The sequence below is a fragment of the Myotis daubentonii genome, chromosome 14, assembly GCF_963259705.1.
Source record: "Myotis daubentonii chromosome 14, mMyoDau2.1, whole genome shotgun sequence".
Taxonomy (NCBI): Eukaryota; Metazoa; Chordata; class Mammalia; order Chiroptera; family Vespertilionidae; genus Myotis; species Myotis daubentonii.
In genome coordinates, this window is record NC_081853.1 from 5,194,887 (window position 1) to 5,220,604 (window position 25,718).

Sequence of the window (25,718 nt, forward strand, 5' to 3'; positions counted from 1 at the left end):
AGTTTCCATCTTGTGTTTTCTGCTTGTCGAGCCCAGAGGCATCTCTCCTTTCCTGCTCTATCCCGAGCCCCAGCGGAGGGCTGGGCACCTTGTAGGGGCTCAGAAGATATTTGTCTCCACAACTAAGGTCCCAAGTTTGTCCAGCGGAATGTCCCGTGGCCACAATGGTCTTAATGTCTATATTGTGACATCTCCATTGGTGACTAAAAGCCACGTTGGGGCAGGGCTAGGGAATTCTAAGGGAAATGCTAGGAATACAGGGCATGTTTTCCAAAGGTGGTGACTGCTCTCATCTCATGACATCTTGTTTTCAGCCTTCTCCACCCTCTGTTCTGTGTCCGTGCAGCAAAGGCCTGAGGATGCCATAGGGAACGCCATGCGGACGAAATCAATGCCTTCTGAAATGAGTGCGGGGGGCGAGGCTTCCCTTTGAGGGTGGGTATTTTATTTATTTTTATTTTTTGTGCTGTGCAGGAGGAGGGAGGGAAGAAAGGAGCTGAACAAAAGGAAAAGGATCCACGGGAAGTAACAGCAGGAAGAAAGTCACTGCAATCTGCTGCCTGTCTCTCTATGGGACAAGGAGTTTCAGCTGCAGAGCTATTGCAGACGTGCTTGTAGTCTATCCCTTTTATGATGGAAAGGCTCCGGTTGGACGTGTCCCCTGTTGTTTACAACTTTCTTAAAAGCATTTTGAATAAGAATAAAAACGTGCATTTAAACAATCACTCTCCAGATAAAGTTACTCATCCTCTATGGCAGTGATGGCGAACCTATGACACGCGTGTCAGAGGTGACACGCGAACTCATTTTTTTGGTTGATTTTTCTTTGTTAAATGGCATTTAAATATATAAAATAAATATCAAAAATATAAGTCTTTGTTTTATAATGGTTGCAACTATAAAAAAATTTCTATCTGTGACACGGCACCAGAGTTAAGTTAGGGTTTTTCAAAATGCTGGCACGCCGAGCTCAAAAGGTTTGCCATCACTGCTCTATGGCAATCCCAGGGCAATCAGTTGTTTTAGGGAAGGGTTACCACAACGCTTGGAACCGTGTCCACGTGAACGAATTGGGGAAGTGAGGACCCAAGGCCAGCCTCTAACACCTTCCAGTCCCGCCAATATTTTAAGTCATCTTTTTGAAAAGAAAGTGTGCCACCTGATTGCATGTTCAGAATGAAGAAAAGAATTAAGAAACAGTTTCAAGTTTCCCCACTTATGAAACGTGTTTCCAGGGCACTGAGAATGGCATCTGGAAAGGCAGTGGCTCAGCAGCTGACGAGGATGAACAGACAGCACCTGGGGGCAGAGTGTGCTTTTCTCTCTGGCCCATTTCTCTCTTAGCCAGCTCCTCTCTGGGCAACCCAGTCTCATCTACTCAAACCCATACCTTGAAACCCTGAAAGAAACTCCATAGGGAAGTTTCAGCCACAACCTCCCACTAATTGCATGGGTCTCATGTATATAGATTTAGTTTTCAAGACGGAGCTCCAACAAAAATATTCCCCACTGTTTAAAATGGAAAACACACCTTCGTTTCAACTGGAAATGGCCTCTCTTTGATGCTAAGCTGTTGAACAAGGCATCCCTCCTGAACCTAGTTAAATAACTAAGTTTGCCACAAAGCCACTAGTCTTTTATCTGTTCTCAGCTTTCACTTTTTCCCATCCAGCAACACTATATTGCATAGTTGTGATAATTGTGATGGTTAATTTTGTATGTCTGCTTGACTAGGGCATGGGAATGCCCAGATATTTGGTCAAACATTATTCTGGGTATTTCTGTGAGGGTGTTTCGGAAAGTATTTTGAGTAAAGCAGATTGCCCTCCCTAATGTGGGTGGGCCTCATCCAATCAGTTGATGGTGGGAATAGAACAAAAAGCCTGACTATCCCCTGAGTAAGAGAGAATTCAGTCTTTTTATGCCTTTGGATACAAACCCAAATAGGCTCTTGCTGGTTCTCAAGTCTGACAGCTTTTCAGCTGCAATGACACCAGCAGTTCCCTGGTCTCAGACCTTTGGGCTCAGACTGGAGCTAAACCGTCAGGTCTTCTAAGCCTCCAGCTTGCAACTCATCCTTTGGATCTTGGGTCTTGCCAAGACCCGTAACCAATCAATCACAATCTCTCCTCCTCTCTTCTCTCTTCCCATCTCCTTCTCTCTCTTCCCATCCCCCCTCTCCAAATCTCCCCTCTCCTCTCTTCTCTCCACCCTCACTCTTTATATCTACTTATAGCCTATTGGTTCTGTATCTGCAGAACTCTAATACAATGTTATAATACTTGCTGCTCAGACGAGTATAATCAGTGATTTCTGTGTGTAACCTGTACTGGATCCTTATCTTCTGCCATCATGCTTTGGGCATTTTTAAGTACTTGTTTCTGAGTTCCTATCTCCTAGGCCAGGAGCTGTAGACTACAAAGAAGTAAGGCACACGCGTGTTCAAAGATCATAGTCCAGTGTCAACAGTACACACATCTAGAAAAGGCCGTCTATGCAGAGCCCCATAAACACTGTTGTCAAGTGGGAGAGCGTTTTCAGTGGGAAGCTGAGCCATGTCTTGTGACCTGCTGAGGGGAAGACGCCACTTTGGCTGTAGTTGGGGTGATATTAGCTACATCACTCCTCCTGCCCCTCGTTCTGTGAGAATACGGACGCTGTCTGGGTTCAAAGCTCACCTCTTTCTAAGTTCTAGTTGTGTGACCTTAGGTAAGTTGATTTTTGTACATTTTGTTAAATGTAAAACAAATAAAATTAGCACCTACCTCGTAGCACTTTAATAAGATTACACAGGATAATATTTGTAAAGAATTTAGAACAGTGCCTGCAAGTTACCATATTTTATTAAATCCCAGATGCTGTCAGAAATACACAAACTGCTATTATGTGTATTTCTAACAAAGAAAAGCAATGCCAATTATTGTGGTAAGATGGTATCAGTTGTAACACCTCCCAACAGGTTAAAAAATGAACAAATATGTATCTTAAAATCAGTAAAATACAATAGTGGGTGCTGTAAAATGAATAAAACCCTAGACCAGGCAAGCTGATTATTCAGACAAGTTTGAATAGGAAAAAAAACCCCTTTAATTTGCATTTGTCGATGGTTATCTAGATAACAAAATTCCAAGCAAACTGTCCTATATAATAAAAGGCTAATATGCAAATTGTCTCCTCGACCAGGAGTTCAACCAGGGACCAGGACTGACCAGCCAACCACCTGGTCCCCTCCCCCCGGCCGCCCCGCCCCCATGGGCCCCAATCAGGACGGGCTAGCCGGACCCCACCCATGAATGAATTCATGCACTGAGCCTCTAGTATTATTAATAAGTGTCCCAATCACTTCTTGACTATTCTAAGAAGTTTCTAAAGCACATTTATTTTCTTAACCAGGTTTAAAGCTGCTTTCATTCCAGACTCCCTGGGGTCATTTAAAATCTAATTAAGGCATGATGGCAATTATGGACTGAATGTTTGTGTCCCTACTCCTGCCCCAATATGACTGTATTTGGAGACAGGGTCTGTGAGGAGGTGATAAAGGTTAAATGAGGTCATGAAGACGGGCCTAATCTGATAGTGCCGGTGTCCTTACCAAAAAGGGGAAGGGACCCAGAGCACTATATCCCTGTGCAGACAGGCTAGAAGGTGGCAGTGAGAGCCAGGAACAGACCCCTGACCAGGAACGGAATTGGCAGTATCTTGATCTCACATCCACCCACCAGAATGATGAGAAATTACCTGTCGTTTGAGCCACTTGGTCTGTATTTTGTTATTGCAGTTTGAGCAAACTGAGACAGTGGCCGCAGGGAGTACTGTCGGTGAGACAGGACCTGGGATGAATTCCCGCTGCCCCCATGTGGCTAGTCAGCTGTCAGGAATGTTACCTGATGTGCTTATTTGCAACTGGAGGCCAGAAAAGGATCTCCCATCAGCTCTTCCCAGTCCTCGCTTTTCTGCTTACTCAGATCTAAAGCCTGGGTTACTACTGACATTGGAATTACTATTACATTTCTTTTACAATTGCATACAACTACCTATGGGAAATCACACTCTTGTTGTGAACATTTGATTAAGTTTATATTTTAACTAGAGGCCCAGTGCACAAAATTCATGCACTCAGCGGGGTGGGGGGAGGGCTGCCCCTCAGCCCGGCCTGAGTCCTCTTGCCATCTGGGAGCCCTCAGGGGATGTGCGGGCCTAAGTCATCAGTCGGACATCCTTAGCACTGCCACGGAGGTGGAAGAGGCTCTCGCCACTGCCACTGGGCTCACCAGCCATGAGCCCAGCTTCTGGCTGAGATGCGCTCCCCCTGTGGGAGTGCACTGACCACTAGGGGGCAGCTCCTGCGTTGAGTGTCTTCCCCCCAGGTGGTCAGTGTGCGTCATAGCGACTGGTCATTCCGCCATTTGGTCGATTTGCATATTAGCCTTTTATGCCTGTGGGATCATGCCAAAACTGGCTCTCTGACATCCCCCAAGGGGTCCCGGATTGCAAGAGGGTTCAGGCCAGGCCGAGGGACCCCACGGGTGCACAATCAAGGCCTGGGAGGAACACGAGAGGTTGGCCAGCCGGGGAGGGACCATGGGAGTATTCCAGGGCATGTCCGGCCTGTCTCACTCAGTCCCGATTGGCCAGACCCCAGCAGCAAGCTAACCTACTGGTCAGAGCATCTGCCCCCTGGTGGTCAGTGCACGTCATAGTGAGCGGTTGAGTGGCCTTAGCATATCATTAGCATATTACGCTTTGATTGGTTGAACAGATGACAGGATGACTGAACACTTAGCATATTAGGCTTTTATTATATAGGATTACTTCTTTCACATTTATGCTTTCTTCTGTAGCAGGCTGAACCTCTCATGCTGGGGTTGCTTCTCTGGGTATTGGTTCTTCTTTTATATGTTTTACAAACGGAACTTCCCCTTAGTATTTGTTTTCACCAGTCACTAAATTTTGCTCCCACCAATATTTAAGATAGTATGACATGGAAGGGCCAGAAAAAATTCAGAATAACATAAAGCTTATTTTGTGGGAGGCCTGTCTTTATGGATGAAAAGTCAGAAGTGTGGAATATTTTTAAGCTGGTTATGTGAAGCACATTTCCAAACAGCAGGAGCCAAGGAAAGCCTTTCCCAGTGGGAAACCCTGCGGAAACCTCTTCTAATGAGTAATGTGATTGCTTGTGGTTCACAGAATCATTTATATGTAAATGGTGTATCTGAGAAGCATGAGGGTGCTCTAAAAGGTTGCCTTTTATTAATCATTTCTAAACCTCGCCTCCTCTGCACTCCTGTTTATGTTGCTTTTATTGGAGCAAAGCTCAGTCCCTGCATCTTGGTGCAGCCAGAGTTGGCAGTTATTTGTTGTCATGCAACCAATTAGCTGAAATGTTAGAAGCTTAAAACAATCCACCAGCTATTTCACATGGGCTGTGAGCATCAGGAATCTGGGAGTGGCTCAGTGGGGTGGGCCTGCCTCGTTTGTCGGATTCCAGTTGAGCTGTTGCTGGTGTTGCAGTCTTTGAAGACTCAGTGGAGGACAGTGGTAGTTTGCACCTCCATTCACTCAGATGACTGACTGATGGCAGTGGACTTCAGTTGTGCGCCCAGCAGCCCCTTCATAGAGCTACACACAACATGGTTTCCCCAGAGTGAGTGGTGAGCATGCAAGTGAGTGCGCTGCTGTCTTTTATAACCTAACGTGGCAGTGACAGCCACCACTAGGCGGCTCTGTGTGCCACAGAGCAGCACCGGCCAGTGGGGAAGGCAGTCTGCTTACCAGCTCACTTCCGGGACTGTTGGCTGCAGACCTCAGTTTCTTGCCACACAGGCCTCTCTCCAGGGGCTCTCATGCCATGCTTACCCCAGAGGGTGTGATCTGAGGTGCACTGAGTGGCCACCCAGTCTTGGAAGTGATGTGCCATCACTTCTACTGCCTGCCCTTGGTCATAAGGACTGAGCTGTTTCCATGTGGGAAGGGACTGCACAAAGCTGTGGACACTAGGAGGCGGGATGGTTGGGGGCTGAGATGGTGGTTTCACAGTTGACCTTGCCTTGAGCAGTATGACAGACTCATACAATGGAATGATTCATTCAGGGTCAGCCACAAGGAACATTCCACTTAATAAGATAAGTTTTCTCTTGGTTCTGCAGTCTCCTGATACTTTTCCAATAAATTCTCTTTGGATTAATTTGGCTCGGATCAGTTTCTGTTGTTATAACAAGAGACCCCTAAGTAAAAAAATGTAAGTAATAAAATGTATAAATTAAACAACCTATTCCCTGTTACAAAATGATTGCCCTGAAAGTTCAGTACCTCTCTGACAACACATACAGCTGTTGCTCTATTATTGACTGTGTTCTCCACACTGCTTTACATCCCCTGCCTCTGTTTATAACTGGTCATTGTACTTCTTAATCCCTCCCCCTTTTCACCCAGGCCCCAACTCACTCCTATCTAGCAACTGCCAATTTGTTCTCTGCATTTCTGAGTTTCTGTTTCCTTCGTTTATTTTGTTTTTTAGATCCCGCATATAAGTGAAATCTTATGGTATGTGTCTTTCACTGTCTGACTGATTTCTCTTTATTAAAATCAATTAGTAACCTTAATGATATCTGCAAAATCTATGCCATGTAAGTAATATAACATAACCATGGGTTGAATCTTTTGGAGGTCGAATTTCTTTCTACCACAGGCTCAGAGAAATTATTTGCACTATTCTTGAGAGCTTTAAAAAATGTTCAAACTTACCTTTGTTGTTTTTATATGAAAAACAAAACATAGCCACTGTCAAACAATCCTGAAAAATGCATGCTGGAAGAAGAAATGATCAAATGATCACTGAAGTATCGTCCTCCTCACTGTGAATTCTTTCTTTAAAAAGTTTTCAAAATTAAAATATAGTTAATATACAATATTACATTAGTTTATGTGGAGAGCGGCTACAGTGTTTGGACAGGTTCAAGCCTCAGACTAATGAGAGGGCACAGTCCTCTCATGGCCACTTGCAAGTCCCAGCTTGGAGGGCAAAGCCCTCGCAGGACAATTGTAGCCAACAGCTATAGTTGTAAGCTTGAACCTATGGTCCGATCACGTGGCCCCATGTGCCTGAGTGATGTGGGCTTGATAGAGTTCAGGTCCATGTAATTGAGTAGATTTGAAACCCACGAGAGCGTTGTAACCACACCCTTACTTTGCCTAGTGGAATCTGGCTATAAAATAAAGAGATGGTTTACAGGCCGTGGCACTGTCTCTCTCCATCAGAGAGGACAGCGTCCCACCCAGACCCAGCTTTCATCTCTTGTCTTTTCTAAATCCTTCACTGCCCCCACTCAGGTTCACACTTGACTGTGCTGGCATGGGACAAATTTAAGTTGTACAATATGTTCATTCAGCATTTATATGCCTAATAAAGTGATCACCATAATAAGTCTAGTAACCACCCAACACCCTACAAGGTTATTTTTGTATTATTGACTCTATTCCCTATGTCACACATTACATTCTGTGACTCAATGATTTTATAACTGGAAATTTGTATCTTTTAACCCCCTTCATGTTTCTCACGCTTCTCCCTGTCCCCTTCCCCTTGGCAACTATCAGTCTGTTCTCTGTCTATGAGTGTTTTTGTTTTGTTTGCTTATTTTTATTTTTTGGATTCCACAAATTAATGGGATCATATAGTATTTCTATTTCTCTGAATTAATTCACTTAGCCTATACTCCATTCATGTTGTTACAAATGATAAGATTTCATTCTTTTTTATGGCTGAGTAATATTCCAGTGTGTGTGTGTGTGTGTGTGTGTGTGTGTGTGTGTGTGTGTGTACTGCATCTTCTTTATCCATTCATCTATCAGTGGCCACTGAAGTTGCTTCCATATCTTGGCTATCCTATCTAATAAAAGAGTAATATGTAAATTAACTGTCACTCTGTGACAAAGATGGAGGGGCCCATAGTGGCCAGGGCGGGACATTGGCAGCGTCACCCCAGCAACACAAGCCCAGCATCCGTGCCCCGGCCACATGGAGGGAGGGGAGGGGAGGGGCCTCGGGCCAGAGGCCAGAGTGAGGGATGCTAGCGTTATTGCAGGCCGGGCTGAGGGACCCCCACCCCCATGCATGAATTTTGTCCACTGGGCCTCTAGTTTTAAATGCTGCTATGAACATAGTGTGCATGTATTTTTGAGTTAGTTTTTTTTATATTTGATAGATATCAAGAAGTTTAATTGCTGGGTCACATGGCAGCCCTATGTGAGGAACCTCTGTACTGTTTTCCATAGTGGCGGCAACAACCTGCATTCCCCCAACAGTGCATGCGGGTTTCCTTTTCTCTACATTCTCGACAACACGTTTTTCTTTATAATAGCCAAGCTGACAGGTGTGAGGTGATTTCATTGGGATTTGATTTGCATTTCCTGATGATTAGGGATGTTGAGCATCTTTTCATGTGTCTGTTGGCCATCTGTATATCTTCTTTGGGAAAATGTCTATTCAGGTCCTCTAATTTTAAATCAGATTTTTTTTATGTTGACTTATATGAGGCCATTATATATTTTGGATATTAAACCCTTGTTGCATGCGTCAAAATTGCGAATGTATTCTGCCATTTAGTGGGTTGCCTTTTAATTCTGTTGATAGTTTCCTTTCCTTTGCAAAATCTCTTTAGTTTAATGCAGTCTCATTTGTTTACTGTTGGTTTCATTGCCCTTGCTTGGGGAGACATACACAGAAAATTATTACTAAGATTGATGTCAAAGAATTTACTACTTATGTTTTATTCCAGGAGTTTTATGGTGTCTGGTCTTGCATTTAAATCTTTAATCCATTTTGAGTTTATTTTTTTATATAGTGTAAGAAAGTGGTCTAGTTTCATGTTTTTGCATGTAGCTGTCCAGTTTTCTCCACACCATTTATTGAATAGACTGTCTTTTCCCCATTGTATGCTCTTGTCTCTTTTGTCATAGATTAATTGACCGTGTGGGAGTGGGTTCATTTCTGAGCTATTTATCTTGTTCCATTGATTTATGTGTCTACTTTTTTTTTTGCCAGTATCAGACTGTTTTGATGATTATAGCTTTGTAGTATAAAATCAGTGAGTATGATACCTCCAACTTTGTTCGTCTTTTTCAAGATTGCTTTAGCTATTTGAGGTCTTTTGTGTTTCCATATAAATTTTAAAATTATTTGTTCTAGTTCTGTGAAAAATGCCATTGGTATTTTGATAGGGATTGCATTGACCCCATGAATGCTTTGTGGGCAGACATTTAACAATACTGTAAGCATGGTGTATCTTTTCATTTATTTGTGTTCCTAGTTTCTTTCTACAATATCTTATGGTTTCCAGTGTATAGGTCTTTCACCTGCTTGGTTAAATTTATTCCTGTGTATTTTATTATTTTTGATGTAATTATAAATGAGATTTTTTTCTTGATTGCTCTTCCCAATGGTTTGTTATTAGTGTATAAAAATACAACTGATTTCTTTTTTAAAAATATGTTTTTATTGATTTTAGAGAAGAAGGAAGAAGGATAGAGAGATATAAATATCGATGAGAGAGAAACATCAATTGGCTGCCTCCTACACATCCCCCACTGGAATTGAACAGTGACCTCTTGGTTCATGAGTCAATGCTCAATCATTGAGCCACACTGGCCAGGCCACAACTGATTTCTTTTTTAAAAATATTTTTATTGATTTTAGAGAGAGGAAGGGAGAGGGAGAGAGAGATAGAAACATCAATGATGAGAAAGAATCATTGATCAGCTGCCTCCTGCACACCCTACACTGGGGATCAAGCCTGCAACTCTGGCATGTGCCCATGACTGGAATCGAACCTGGGACCCTTCAGCCCTTCAGTCCACAGGCCGATGTTCTATCCACTGAGCCAAACTGGCTAGGGCCACAACTGATCTCTTATATTAATGTTGTGTTCTGAAACTTTACTGAATTCATTTTTTAGTTCTCATAGTTTTTTGGTGACTTTTTTATGGTTTTCTATATATGGTATTATTTCATCTGCAAATAGTGACAGTATAATTATTTGTAGTAATCTCTTATGATTCCTTGTATTTCAGTGGTGTCAGTTGAAACTTCCCCACTTTAATTTCCCATTTTATTTATTTGAGTCCTCCCCCCCACCCCCCATGATTCTGGCTAAAAGTTTATCAATTTAAAAAAATCTTTTCAAAATAACCAGCTCTAGTTTCATTGATCCTTTCTATTGTTTTCTAAAGCTGTATTACATTTATTTCTTTATTATATCCTTCTTCTATTAACTTTTGGCTTTGTTTTTCCTTTCTTTTCTAGTTGCCTTAGGTGTAAAGTTACATTTGTTATTTGAGATTTTTCTTATTTCTTGAGGTTGGTCTGTATCACTATGAACTTCAATCTTAGAACTGCTTTTGCTATGTCCCATAGATTTTAGAATGTTGTGTTTTCACTTTCATTTGTCTTAAGATATTTTTCTTTTCCTTTGATTTCTTTGTTAACCCATTAATCATTAAGTAGCATATTGTTTAGTCCCATGTGTTTGTGCTTTTTCATTTTTTTCTTATAATTGGTTTCTAGTTTCATACCATTGTGGTCTGAGAAGAAGCTTGATATTATTTTATTCTTAAACCAGTGACCTGGTGCATGGATTCATGCACATTGAAAGGAAATTAATTAGAAGGTGGCTGGCAGGGTGGGACTGGGCGAAATGAGCCGGACACGCCCTGGAGCCAACCTCCTGCGGCCCCTCCCTGGCGCCTGTGGAGTGAGCAGGGTCCCTCCAGCAGGCAGGGCACTCCACCTGGCCTGCCGAAACTGGCTCTCCGACATCCCCTGAGGGATCCTGGAATGCCAGAGGGCACTCTGCAAAGTTGCTGTCGTACAGGGTGTAGAACGTGAATTCAAGTGCGCAGTAAACCAGATTGAGGGCCGACAGTGCCCCAGCAACAACATAACCCATGGCCGAAGATGGAATCACGCGGCCCTGTGAGGAATCAGGCTGCCTCCTCTCTCGTTTTGAGGTGCATCACCCAAGAGCTGCTGCTGCCATCACTGCAGCTTGGCCGCTTCTGCATTGTGTGTGTGCCCCCGGTGGTCAGCGCTCATCATAGTGACCAGCTGGATGGTAGGAGGGACACTTAGCATATTAGCCATATATATATATATATATGGTCTATCTTGGAGAATGTTCCAGTGCTTCCTGGACTTGGATGCCTATTTCCTTTGCCAGGTTAGGGAAGTTTTTGTTTATTATTTCTTTGAATAGGTTTTCTGTCCCTTTCCCTCTCTTCTCCTGGGACTCTATAATGCAAAAGGTAGAATGCCTAATTTTGTCTCAGAGGTTCCTTACACTCTCCTCATTTTGAAAATTTATTTATTTTTGGTTTTCCAATTTGGTGATTTCCACTATTTTGTCTACCATGTCGCTGACCTGTTCTTCTGCCTCATATTTGCTATTGATATTCTCTAGTATATTTTCCTTTAATTATTGTATTATTTAGTTCTGATATTTTTATCTCTTTGTTGAAGTTCTCCCTGTGTTTATCCACTCATCTCTCAAGTTTGGTGAGCACTCTTATGACCATTTGAATTTTTTATCTGGTTGATTGCCTGTCTCTATTTAGTTCTTTTTTTAGGGTTTTGTCTTTCTAATTTGGAAGAAATTTTGTGTCTCCTCATTTGGCCTAAGACTCTGTTTCTGTGTATTAGGTGTGTCTCATGGTATTGGAAGAGTGACCTCATGTAGAAGGTGTCCCATGGGGCCAGTAGCACAACACCCTGGTCACCAGGGCCTGGTTTTCCAGGGCATCCCCTATGTGGGCTGTGTATGCTCTTGTGCTTGGGCTGCAACTGTGAGGGCACTATGTTGGGTGGGCTGGTCTGCAGCTCATTTGTCTGATGGCCTGGCCTGCTGAGGGGTAGTGGGGGGTTGAGCTGGCCTCTGGCCTGGCCTGCTGCCACTGTTGCTGGTGTACAGAGCAGCCTCCAGGGTGGATGGCTGAGGCCTGGTCACTACTACTGTGGATACATTGGTGTGTAGGGTCTGGCCCCTCAACCCCACTTTGGGGATGTTTCTGGCCATCTTCAGGTGGTGGGAACAGAGCCCCCACTTTCTAGGCCTCCTGGGCTGCCACTGAGTTCTAGGGTGGGGAGCAGAGTGCTGCTTTGGAAGGTGGTTGGCTGGGTAGGTCCTCAGGGGAATGCCAGGTGGGTGGAATGGTTAGCAGCATAATGGAGAGTGTCAGGCAGGCTGGAGAGCAGGAGAGCAAACAAAACAAACAAGGGGAGAAAGGCACTCACTATTGCCTCCGTTCCCAAAGAGAGCCCACCAAATCCCTCCAGCGGATACCCTAAAAATAATCAATATATCTCTTTCACGAATGACCCATGTGCTTTGATTCAGAATGAGTTTCTTGTGCACAGACCCGGGAGGGAGGGTGCTCGCTATCCCAGAGCCCTCAGTTTCTAGAACACAAGCCCTGCTGGTTCTCACAACCAGGTGTTAGGGGCTTCTCTTCCTGGAGCAGGTCCACGCTGGAGAGCCTGAGGTGGGTCAGACGCCTCACTCCTCCAGGCGGCCTCAAGGCTGTGATATCCCTCCCACTGTGGAATGCCCCTCTGCTGACCCCTTACCCATCTCGATGTGGCTTTTTCTCTACATTCTCGGTTGTAGAGAATTTGTTCTGCAGTTAGTTTTGATGTGTTGGTGGGAGGAGGTGAGCCCAGGATCTTCCTGCTCTGTCCTCTTGACCCCACCTCTCCCCTCTGACATTGTTATATACATCCTATATAATAAAAGCCCAGTGATCATTATGGTGGAACGACCAGAACGACCAGTCAACCAGTCGCTATGATGCACACTGACCACCAGGGGCCAGATGCTCAACACAGGAGGAGGGGGAGTGGGGTGAAGTGAGGCCTGGAGGCACACTCTATGGCCCAGGGATCCCAGAGCTTGCTTTCCAATAAAAAAAATAAATTGGAAAAAAAAAAGTGGCTGAGGCCACCACCCTGGGAAGAACGGCTCCAGGAGGGAAAGGCCTCCTGAGGCCCCGCCAGTGACGTGCAGGAAGCGCAGCCCCTCCGACTCCAAAGCCGGTCACACCAACAGCGGCTTCCTGTCCAGCTCCATGGTGGATGCAGCACTGCCAGGCCGCCTCAGCTCCAGCTTCCAACTTCTGGCCTCCTGCCCGCCCCTTTGTATACTACGTGTGCTTGGGGGCATGGCTTCGGCCTCCCCGGCCAATAGCACCTCAGCACAGCCGGAGAGTGGCAGGACACAGCCACCAGGGCTGGCGGGGCATTGATTTGGCCGCTGACTGACAGCAAGTTACACTGTGTGTTTACATTGTAGACTCCTGCTGCCCGCCTCACCTTCAGGCTAAGAAAGGTCCGCTGATCTCCGTGTTTCTCCTCCCCTCCGGAATCAAAACCTCTTGGGGATGAATGATCCCGGCGATGTCCCCAACATATGCTTGGTGTCACTGTCACAGACATTCCCAGTCATTACAGCCCATTCCTTAGCCCGCAGTGCCCTGCTCTACCCACTGCCACTCCTCACCTGTCACCCCCTGAGGACCACCTTATGATATCCTATTTGAAATGTGAGCAAGATCTCAAATGCCCCCCTGTCAATAGCTCCCTTGCCCTACCTTTCTTCCTCTAAAAACCTTGTATTTTAAGAATATATATTTGATTGATTTTGGACATGGAAATAGAAATATCAGTGATAGAGAATCATTGATTGGCTGCCTCCTGCAAGTTCCAAACTGGGGATTGAAATCTCCCCTGGCCCCTTCCCATATCCCTCCCCCTGGCCAGCAGGCCCCCGGGGTTGTGGCAGTGTGGCACTGAGGAAAGGAGGGGAGGGGGGAGGCGGGGAACTGTGGGGTGGCAGGGCACCGAGGGCAGCGTCGGGGTCTGTTCCTTCCGCACCTGACCCAGCAACCGCAACCTCCTCTCCCGACCCTGCCAGGGCCTTCGGGCCCCAATTGGCCTGGCCCTGATCAGTCCTGATTGCACGCCGGCCTAGGGACCCCACCCATGCAAGAATTTCGTGCACCGGGCCTCTAGTTTGCATGTGAAATTGCATCAAAATAAAAATTGCAAAGATTCTTAGGCAGCCCAGGAAGTTGGAAAATGTAGCCATGGCATCATTCTTGTTCTTGGTGGTGTCCTTTCCTCATAACAGCCCTGGGTCTGTTTTTCTCCCCCGTTACCTACCAGGTCAGCATCATGTCAAGCAGGGGACCTGTGAGGTGGTTGCTGTGCACAGGTGCTGTAACAAAAACCACATAGAAGAGCGATCACAAACAGTCAAGTGCTCCTGCTTCCCAGGACAGGTTGCTGGCACCACTCGGGCTCAGCCTTCCTGTGTTGAAGGTAAGACCGTTCCGGTCTGTGTCTCTAATATTGCAGGAAGGGCCTACAACTACCAAGAATCTCCCAGCTTTACTGTCTGCAATGCAAAGAAAACTAGGTTTATTCGGTCAGTGTTACCCCAAAAGCGGACATAAATGTAACTCCACAAATTTCATAATCAGTAAGGTCGGTTAATAATGATGTCCCTTAAGAGGGACCAGTGGGGAGTTCCATTACTGGACAGTCAGGAAGACGTGCTTTGATTTCTTCTGACCCACTATCCCATCTGCTTCCTTAGACACTCTTCTTCCTGCTCTCAAACTCTGGACTCAGCCTGGTTTTCTCACCTTATGTTAATGTTATAGACAAATATTTTCTTAATTTCTAGTTTATGATTATTTTAACAAACATTATAAAGCATCTTCTTTGGTGCAACTTCTCAGAGAACAATTTGGGATTGTGTAGTATTATTCATTTGTCGTCTCCAAATCCTAGCAGAGTACTCTGCCCAGCAGAGTGAATGTTGATGTTTGTAGGTGGAGGCCTGGGATTGATTCCTTTTGATGTCCTGCCTTTTCCCAGGAGACACCTTGTTAGAAACATTAGTTCCCGGGAGATCAGCTAGGAGGTTAAGTCTTGTAGAGTTTCTCTACAGTGGCATGAACCTCCCAGAAAATGAACTCTTCCAGTCTCATCTGATGCACATGTAAAGGCCGGCAGTTAAAGCACACATGCACCCACACACACAGACACACACGCACACAGACACACACACATGCCCACACACACAGACACATGCACACAAACATATTCTTAACTGCAGATCTATTGCACAATCGAAAATAATAGCTGACTCCCTCCCCTCTCTCCTCCAGGCACCTCTTTACGGGCTGTTTGCCCACCAGTGGTGTTGTATCAGCGTAATCTCAGTTACTCTAAAGCTGGAGAGGGAACATGGACAATTTCCCTTCTACGTTTCCTTGTCAAAATCCCTGAGGGCCAAATGTGTTGCCAAATTCAGGTGTCGTCAGATATTTATGAAGGTAACATAGTGCATATACCATCTACCACATAACAAACCCTCTGTCTTCTCCAGTGGCACCCCATAATCACAGCTGTTAAAATTTCTACAGTGAGGTATATGGATAGTCATGCAGAAGGGGCAGGTAGGATGAAGAGCCTCATGCTAATTCAAGTCAGGTTTTGCTGCCATCTTACAGAAATCCTTTTCATTTTCAGAGCTTTTTGGATTTGGGTATTATAGGTAAAGGATTGTGTACCTGTAAAAAAAGGTAAAGATCTTTAACACTAAAAATGCATTTAAAAGAAATTTTCTAAATTCCTGCATCCCCAACTGGGACAGTGTATTATGTATTTTCTCCATCAACTGAAGCCAAGTCATAGCCATTCTGTCTCCTTCTCTCTCAGGTCAGTCTACCTTTCTCCGCCCCACTGTCACCCCCCTCCCCCCCCAGTGTAGGGGCCAGCACCACATCCTGCTGAGCTTACTGCCGGGTTCCATTCCCCGCCCTGTAGCAAGAAAGATGCTTCTAATAAACAGAACTGATCATGTCACTGTTATTCTTGAAACCAGTTTGGTGACTTCCAGCTGTTTGAAGAATAAATCTATCTTTGGCTATTAAGTGTTATATATCTAAATCATGTTTTACAATTATCAAAGTGTTTTTACTTTAATCCTCACTTGAGGATATGTTTATTGATTTTAGAGAGAGAGGAAGAGGGGAGAGAGAGTGAGAGAGAAACATCGATGTGAGAGAGCAACGTGGATCTGTTGCCTCCCATACGCACTCCAGCAGGGTATTGAACCTACAATCTAGGTCTGTGCCCTAACCGGGAATCGAACCTACCTCCTGTTGGTGTATGGGCAACGCTCCAATTAACGGAGCCACCTGGCCAGGGCAATACTCAAAGTATTGGTACCTGGAGAATAGGAATGGGGTAGCAATTACTATTAGCATCTTTCTCTTAGTAAAGGGAACATTAATACCTTACCCTAAACTAGCTTGTTTTATATTTGGGCAAAATGCCCTTTGGCCACCACCCTAGGGCTACATTTATCTGTTTGGACAATATATTTTTCTGTATGTTTGTGTGTTTAAGATAGATTTGTGGAAAATGCAGTAGATTTTGATATGAATGTGTGTTGTACACAAATGGTATCACATTGGATACTTCTTAATCTAACCTGCTTTAGTCAACGGATAGGCCATAATGTATACAGCCGTTCTTCTACTGAAGGGACGTTTTGGTTGTGTCTATGGCAAATCAACAGCCTCACAGGCTAACTGGCTGATTTCCCTGACGTCATAGGTCAGGAGGCGGTGGGGACCGATTATTTGTGGTCTGAGTAGAGTGTGTGCAGCAGAACCTTCTGTGACGATGCACACGTTCTCCTTGCATCTCTGCACCCACATGTCATGATGCGGGTGGGTCCAGGACGATTGGTAGTGACTAACCACATGTGGCTACCGATTATTTGAAGTGTGTGACTAATTCGAACTGAGCATTTGAAATATGACTAGTACCAATTTAAATGGAAACTTTTGACTAGATGTGCCTCGTGCAGGATAAGTTTTGTGTAAATACATAACTTCAGAGCAACATTTGTGGCCAGAGAACACCCAAACTCTGAAAGATGGGTTGTGATTTTGTCTGTGTATTTGTGTTCCCTGCACCTGGCATTGTCTGGCAAACAATGGGTGCTCAATAAATGTTTACTGGATCAAAGTCACAGAGGAGATAGGAATGTTGTAGTTCAGGCTTTAGTTAGGATATATTACTTTTTTCACATCCCCCTAATCTTCTAGTCCTTATCTGAATATATTTCCCCCTAATCTTCTAGTCCTTATCTGAATATATTTCCATTAGGGCTTTTTAGTTTTACCTGCTTAATCTTTATCCCATAATAATTATGCAGTATCATGCTGCTAATTGGTTTGTGGGAAGACCTGGTCTCTGCTGATACATTCCTCTTCCCTTATTTGTCAATAAGAACAGAGAGGATCTGAAATATAAAATTCATTTCAATTTACATTTAAATTAAAACAAAGGTGAGAAAATGTTGGAGCAGGCACTAATTAATGTTGGCATAGAAAGTGGAACAGCCTCATGCATTTTTATTAATCCACACATCATTTTTTTCATCGCTTTTACATAAAATTATAGCTTTTACAAGTTAAACAGGGAGAACAATTAGCTATCCCCCCCCCCCCCATTTCCCTCATCGAGCTTCTTTGTTATAATGAATTTATGAGTCTCCCTGAATTATTGAAATGTGTCTTTAATACACATTTGGGATTTGGGAGAAGGTCTGGGAATTACTTGATTGAGGTTATGCTTACTTGGGTCCTGAAACAGACAACTGTTTAGCGGGCCAGCATTTTCCCATTTGAATCTTCTCCAGGCATACATAGGCTGTTTAGTGGCGGGAACTGCATTCTACACATTTATCAAAAAATAGCTCTATAGAGATCATGCTGAGTGGTTTTATGATAAAATGAGATAAATGACTACTACAATGAAACTTAATTTATTTTGTCAAAGGGAATGCTTCCTAAACTGAGTTTAAAAAGATGAATAAGACAGGCTTAAGAATGGGAGGCAGTTACTTTATAAACCTTTTTCCTTTCAAAAAATATTTTTATTGATTTCTGAGAGGAAGGAAGAGAGAGAGATAGAAATATCAATGACGAGGGAGAATCATTGATTGGCTGCCTCTTGCATGCCCCCTACTGGGAATCGAGCCCACAACCCGGCTATGTGTCCTTGACTGTAATCGAACCTGGGACCTTTCTGCCCACAGGCTGATGCTCTATCTGCTGAGCCAAACCAGTTAGGGCAACTTTTTTCTTTCTTTTGATGATTCCTGAATTTTTTTTCTCAGATGTCGGAACTCGCTGGCTTTGGGATGAGGGTGACTGTTCACACCGAAGGCGATGTCTGTAGCTCCAGCTGTGTGAGATCCAGGTCTGTCTTACAGCTGTGATTTCCCAGGGGTTTCTCATTGCGTGTGGTTTCCTGCCACTTACGATGAAGCAGGGCTCTGGGCTTCTCCGGTCATCAGGTGAATGCCAGCAAGGTGTACTTTGCAAAAGCACTTGGTGAGCTGGATGAATGTGTCTTGCATGTGTGAGTTCATTTATCAACTTTTAATTTAGCAACTTGGTGCCTGGCGTGTCCTAGGTGCCAGGGAAGGAAGGTAATTAGACATAGGTCCCGCTTTCAAGGAGCCCAAACCTTACTCAGAAGATGGACAATTAAATTCTAGTCGGTGAAGGGCTCTGGGCAGAGCAGAGAAGGGGAGCAGTGGTGAGACTTCACCAGGCCGGAGGGAACTGGGCAGCGCAGCCACGTGAAGCACATGCGAACAAGTGGGCCACCTTGGGAGGTGGAAGAAGCACAGTCTGGCTTGGACATGGCAGGGGACCAGCCTGGAGGTGTAAACAGAGCCGTGGGGGTTAGAGGCCTTAGATACAATCACATTTTAGAATTTAATTGCCACCTGCTGGGAATTTGTATTCTGGATTGGATGAAGCAGGGGGTGCCAATAAGAAAGGGCATGAAGTACTGTGAAGGAAGTTCATTAAAACACCCCAAGATTTCTGAGCATAGGTTTCCAAGCGTTAGGCTTGTGGCATTGCCCACGATGGGGGCATGGAGGCAGACCAGGGGCTGTGGGGCTTGGTGTCTACTGTGGAGTAGGAGTCTTTTAATGAGCCCTAGTTTAATGAGGTCTGATGAACAGCTAAGCCTCTCATTTGGTCTGAGTAGCCTATATAATAAAAGGCTAATATGCAAATTGAGCAAACGGTGGAATGACCGGTCACTATGACGTGCACTGACCACCAGGGGGTAGATGCTCAACACAGAAGATGCCTCTGGTGGTCAGTGTGCTCCCACAGGGGAGTGCCGCTCAGCCAGAAGCTGGGCTCATGGCTGGTACGTGCAGCAGTGGCGGGAGGCTCTACAGCATCTGTGGCAGCGCTAAGGATGTCCAAGTGCCAGCTTAGGCCCGCTCCCTGCGGAGAGCGGGCCTAAGCCCTCAGTCAGACATCCCTTGAGGGCTCCTGGACTGCGAAAGGGTGCAGGCCGGGCTGAGGGACCCCTGTACACCCTGCGCCCCCGCCCCCCCAGCCCCCTCCGCCTGAGTGCACGAATGTCGTGCACTCGACCTCTAGTATCCAATAACCACAAATAATGTTTCTCAACCAGGGTAGACATCCGACAATGTCTCCAGACACTTTGGGTTGTTACCCTGGGGTAGAGGGTGCTACTGTCGTTGGGGAGGTGGGGGCCAGGCAGGCTGCTCAACATCTAACAAGGCACAGGATGGACTCTCGCAATAAGGGATTATTGGCCCCAATGTCAATAGTGCCAAGGTCAAGAAACCCTACCATTGAGGTCCTCACTCCAGGGGTATGTACTTGTGTGAGGGGGCACTTGGCCGAGGACAGACCTGGTCACAAAGGGTCCAGCTCTGCATCCCACCACGCCCACCCAGTGCTCCGTGCAGCCCCCTCAGCGCTCCGTGCAGCCCCCTCAGCGCTCCGTGCAGCCCACCCAGCGCCCCGTGCAGCCCACCCAGCGCCCCGTGCAGCCCCCTCAGTGCTCCGTGCAGCCCCCTCAGCGCTCCGTGCAGCCCACCCAGCGCTCTGTGCAGCCCACCCAGCGCTCCGTGCACAGTGTGGGATGACAACACTGCGAGTGTGGAGTGGGAAGAAGTGGGATTCCCGAAGCAACATTGTAGTGCTGTCATGACTGCTTTTATGTTTGTTACCTGTCAGGTTGGAATGGCTTTTTGTCTTAAAAAAAGAGAGAAATATACATTGGCAGGGCTTGCCACCTAGCAATCTTAAAAATTAATAAATGGCTTAGTTATTTTGAAGAAGATTGTAAGTGTCTTGAAATAACAATGGTGACAGCAAAATAGCTGAAGCTAAAACACAGAATCTCAGAGAGTGTTCTGGTGGCTACGTCCATTTTCCAGATGCTATATATTCCGGGAAGATGTTTTCTCCACCTTCCTGTCCATGTGTCAGTGTGAAAATGCATCTTCCTTTAGAGAAGCCTTAACTCCGTGTAAGTACAACTGAGCTAAGTCAACAAATGGGAGGCCAGACCTTGAAAAGTGAGCCTGTTCGCTGTTAGTCTTACTCAAAGGTGGGCTTATCGAAGTAGCTATATAAACACATATTGTAAGTTGTGTTTAGTGGGATGATATTTATTTAAGATAAGGGATAGAAAACAAGCCAAACCCTCCATGTATTTTATACATCAGGGAGTAAAGAAAATGCACCAGAAGCAGATTAGCTGATTGGACACATTCCTTTTCCCCCTGGAACATTTATAGAAAGTACTACTCACTTCCGCACAACCAGGATTTCACTGTCTTTTTCTTCCTTTCTGCATAAAATGTGAAATTTATTACAGATTGGCATCTTTATCTTTTCATAAGTAAGGAAGGCATGAGGCTTTTAAAATAATTAAAAAAAAATAGAATCGACAAGACATTCTCATTGAAAGTATGTTATGGTATCATGAGGAAAATAAAAGTATGCCTCCTACAGGTTTATTTCCTGTGGGGACAGGTTCAGGTCAGGGGGCGGCGCTCTGCGGTTATTTTAGGAGAACCCCACTCGCGTCCCTGCCTCAGCCTGGCCCTGCGCAGTGTGCACGCAGAGCTTCAGTGCCCAGGCCCTTGAATCACCTGCTCACCCGCAGGGCACACTCTTGGTTGGTTCGCACCTCGTTGTGAGCTTGTTAGTCAATCTTTAATTCATAAAGGAATTTGCAGCTTTCATTTTGGCTCCTGTGGTGGCTCTGATGTCTGTCTCTTCTGAGAGAATATTTGCTCTGAGTCTTGCCCAGTGAAGCCCCAGGGAGCAGGCGCCTGCTCAGGGCACCGCCCTGTGCACCCTTCTAGCCGCAGGCCGGGCTCCACAGTGGAAGCACTTCCCGCCCAGGGCAGCTTGCTCTTTACGGAGGCTCTGCGAGTCTGTCTCTGGACAGGCACTTCATGTTTTCCAAGTAAATAAAAGAAAACTGGTGAGTAATTTCACAAGAGATTGACCGTATATACTTCCTTCTTTTATTTATTTAGATAAATTCAATGTAAATCTTTAAAGAAAATACTAGAAAAACAATATTCTTCTCTGTAGTTAAGAACTGGCATTTTTTTTCTATGATGAATGCCTGAATCAACCCATCATTTCTTTTCCTCCAGCGCCTTTCCTCGGGGTTGGCACGAGAGTGTTCTTGGTCCCCGAGTCAGTAGGGAAGCACTGACATTTCCCTGCCGTGAAGCGGAGAAAATGTGATGCGCTCTGTTTTCTCTGCAGAGAATTGATTCCCAGATCTCTCCCTGCACTCACACCTTTTGGACCCCTTTACAGTGCTCTACAGTCCTCTGCCTGCTGCCCCTTCTAAGACTCACGCCTCACTTGTTCTTCTCTTTCATACTCCTTTCTGCCCCAGCCTTTCCTACTGCCCTGCCAGGTGGACTCTGCCTGGTGCAGGTGTCCCTGGCTCCCTGCCCTGCCTTCCTCACGCACTATCCATGGCTCCCTCCTGCTTAGAGAGCCCGGTTTAGTCTAAACACAGCCTCGGAGCCCCTGGAGATTGCTTTCTATACCGTCCTCCTCGGCTGAGTGCCTGGGCGGCCTGCTGACCCCCCTTCGGCTGCATGGTCTGCTGGCTTCCAGGGTGGCCACTCACTGTCCCACCGCTTCTCCTGCCCCCATGAGGACAGGTCTCTGACTATGTGCCCATCAAGGCTTCTTCTGACTCGTCCACGTGGCTCTGATTCCTCTGAAGAGTATAGAGTCCCCTGCTGAGTGAAAGCCAGGGTCTAGGGAACAGCTTTAAAGATAAGATAAAGTATTTTAGATTCAGCTTTAACGCTGTATAAATATAACCAAGCTCTGTCAACATTTATGAAACTTCTCCAGTCCTGTGGATGGTATTTTAAGTTGGGGGTTGAGAACCATCTCTTGTCTTTATCTCCACTTGGGACCAACCAGGGTGTTCAGGAATAATGACTCAGTGGCAGCTCTATAAACATGGCCAGACGCTGGGGAGCACTTGTTAATCTAGCTGTTGTACAGTGTGGCATAGGAGGCAGATGGGTGGAGAGAGAGCACTAGAATCTAATACCTCCTCTCTCATTTAACTCATGTTACCGAAAGCTCTGGTGTTTATTCCTGGAATCTTCTGCTTCCATTTCCTGCTTCTGAGTGTTGTTGGGACAATCAAAAGAGGGACAGTAGGTAAAAGCGCTTTGAAAATGACAAAACTCCATCTAGTTTGAAGATGAGAGTATTGTGATATCTGGGGCTGAAAGGAATACACGTTCTCAGGTTCCCCCAATGTATCCAGTGGAGTGTCTCTCTCAGAAAAAATAACCCATTCAGCTACTTTCCCTCTCAGTGTCAGCGCCGTCTGATTTAACTAGCAAGTGGTTATCCCAGATCGCAAAACACCCTACTCAGGTTATTGGTTTTGTGGAACTGATGGCATAGAAGCTCAGGATTTGGCCAGAATCGAGAATGGTGGCCACTTTTCTGCATCAGGGTAGACGCAGTGTCCGGCCGCCGAAGCTGATAATGAAACCGTGCTGTGCCCTCATCATGCTGCACCTCAGTTGCCTGACAGAGGAGTCTGCATGCACTGGCTCGCTGTGTCACCTACTTTCATCCCTGGTTCTATACAAGGGCTTGTTTCACTAGAGATCCCTGGTGTGAGGGAGCAGCTGTATACAGCGGTGGGCAAAGGGAAGCATATAGTTCATATGGGAAATAATACAGTAATTAATAAATAATAATACAAGAATAAGGTCTGTTTTGTGTACTCACAACTGTAGACCTGCTTTCGCCCACCTGTATTTCCAGGTTGGAGCATGGATGCAGGGTCAGACTGCCCCCATTCAATGTTGCTTGACTCTTTTCAAACTATGTGACTTTGGACAAGTCAATACCTCAGGGCCTCAGTTTTCTCTTTGTAGAATGCAAGAAGATAATTTTTAACCTCAGAGGTACAGCTATATTGAAATTAGAAAATGCAGGGAAGCCAATTAGCATGCCAGGCCCTCAAGAAAAGGATTTATAAAGATTTTCTTGAACTTGAATTTCAAACTTCTCAGGCGGTAGTAGTTTAAGTGAAATCCAATGGGGGATGTTTTCTATTAGCGTTGCTGTTTCAACAAGAAAAACAGGGCTAAGATCCTCTCTATTTCTCCCCCTACCCTCCCAGCACCCCGGCCCCAGCACCCTGTCCTGCACCAGCCTATTGGCGGGGCTCACCCTTAAAAATCAGTCACGATCCTTTTGTCCTTTGATTCTGTGGGAATAACCAGCCAAGATGATGGTGCTTTCTTCACTTCTTGTGCTTCTAAACCCAGAGGACTCAGAGGGTTGCTACTTCCTGCTCCATGGGCTTAAAACACAAATGCTTTTACTGGTCGCCCCCTGCAGGCATGCTGAGGTAAAAGGAAGTGAATTCACAGGTGAGCTGGCAAGTCTAGAATGTGGCATTGAGGGGCCATTGGGGCCCCGTGTTGCAGTGCTCAGCACCGGCTGGAAAGGATGAGGACATGAGCACCGCGTGGGTTGGAAATGTTGACTGCTGTTAGTCTTTGCTATTGACAACAAAAACCATTAAACATAACTTTGCACCATCCACATACAGCCTACCACCAAAGATGAGGACCACAGTAATAGCTAACGCTTTCCGAGAACCGAAGTGACTGCCCCAAAGTCAGCCAAGACTTTCACATGAATTTTCTTTATCCTTCATATCTTGTGGCGAGGTTCTATTTTTACCCCCATTTTACAGATGAACAAAATGAGGTGGAGAGCAGTAAAATAATGAATTCAATGTCACTTGTAAAAAGTGTCACAGCCAGATTCGGACCGAGGCAGGCCTGCCCTGAAGCGTGAGATCTCACTAACTCCGCTATGTCAGTGAGGTCAGCGTGCTCCTCTGTGCTGAGCTTCACGTTGTCCACACTGGCAGGAAGAAGCAGTGTCACCCGCAGTATTTGGCCTTTGTTTTCCAGCTTCCATCGTGGTTCAGAAGTGGTGGTGCCACATGGATCCCTGTTTGGAAGGAGAGGATTGCAAAGTGCTGCCAGATGACTCAGGTTGGGCCTGTAGCAGTGGCAATAAAGTCAAAACTACAAAGGCAAGTATAGACAAAGTAGCCGCATGGTGCAACCTCAGCACTAGTAGCCATGGTCCCCTTTGGTGTTATCTGGCCACTGATTAGATTGGCAATATTGCGTGGGCAATGCCACCCCATCTGTGACTTTGGCCTTTCTGGAATGTCCTTTCCCCAGCATAACTCTTTATGTCACACTAGAGGCCCAGTGCATGAAATTCCTGTACGGGTAGGGTCTCTAGGCCTGGCTGGCAATCAGGGCTGATCAGGGCCTTCCAGCTGCTGGCTGGGCCTTCCCTTCCCCAACTGCTGGCTGCCAGCCAGGGCCTTCCTTCGTTCTGCCCCCTGGTAGTCAGCACACATCATTGCGAGTGATCCAACTCCCAGTCTCTGGTCGAACTCCTGGGGGGACACTTTTAGCTATATATATATAAAAATTATATTGAACAGTGACTATGACAGATAAGCTGATGTAATATTTTATATCCAGGTCAGTGGGAGGTCATGGAGTCATTGTTGGTGGAGGAAGGTTAACACTCCCATCATTTCTATGGGCTCCACCTCTAAGTCAATCCCAATCCACTTCCAACCTATGTAAACTCAGTGTGCTTGCTAAGCAAACCTCATCTTACAAGCATTTCATTGTCCTTTTCCCAGTGGCGCCTTCCAGCCATTTCCCTAACCTCTTCCTAAATAGAAATTTTGGAGTTACTGATGACCTAGGGTCATACATCCATCAATGATAATTTTTTTTTCCTTCACTGTATTTCCTGTAGACTAAGAAATGACATTTCAGAAGATTATACTTGTATTGATTTTTACATATAATATGAAACAAGACCATGAGCACAAGCATGTTCCAGAAAAGAAGGTTTCTAAGTAGCCTCTTGCCACAGCACTCCCTCTCTGTTTATGTGCAGTCAGGGAGGGCATTTGCAGGAAGCAAACCTTCAGGGCATTTTGGCTGTGTGTGGGGGAGATGAGTTTGCTCTTGTGAAATCCTCAACGGAAGTGACATTTCATTTGGCACTTCGAAAAGTGGCAGAAACGTAATACAGTTCCCTGAGCTATCATGCTACTTAGCTGCCTTTTTTTTTTTTTAGTGATATGCCACCTGAGAATAATCTCAAAGTTGTAAAACTTTGTTTCCTTTATTAATCCAAGTCGGTGTGACTTGGGCCGCATAAGACATTTTATG

The 25,718-nt window shown here is 45.4% G+C and overlaps 1 protein-coding gene across 2 annotated transcripts in view; it reads left to right on the top strand.

Annotated features, from left to right (window-relative positions):
• TAFA4 (TAFA chemokine like family member 4) overlaps positions 1–25,718 on the top strand; it is a 155,255-nt gene that overhangs the window by 124,199 nt on the left and 5,338 nt on the right. The window contains exons 4-5 of one of the 2 annotated variants that reach the window (XM_059663019.1): positions 14,213–14,368; positions 24,420–24,544. In XM_059663019.1, the coding sequence (XP_059519002.1) occupies positions 14,213–14,368; positions 24,420–24,544 (281 nt within the window). The remainder of the gene's footprint in view (positions 1–14,212; positions 14,369–24,419; positions 24,545–25,718) is intronic. The other variant, XM_059663018.1, reaches the window with a different exon arrangement.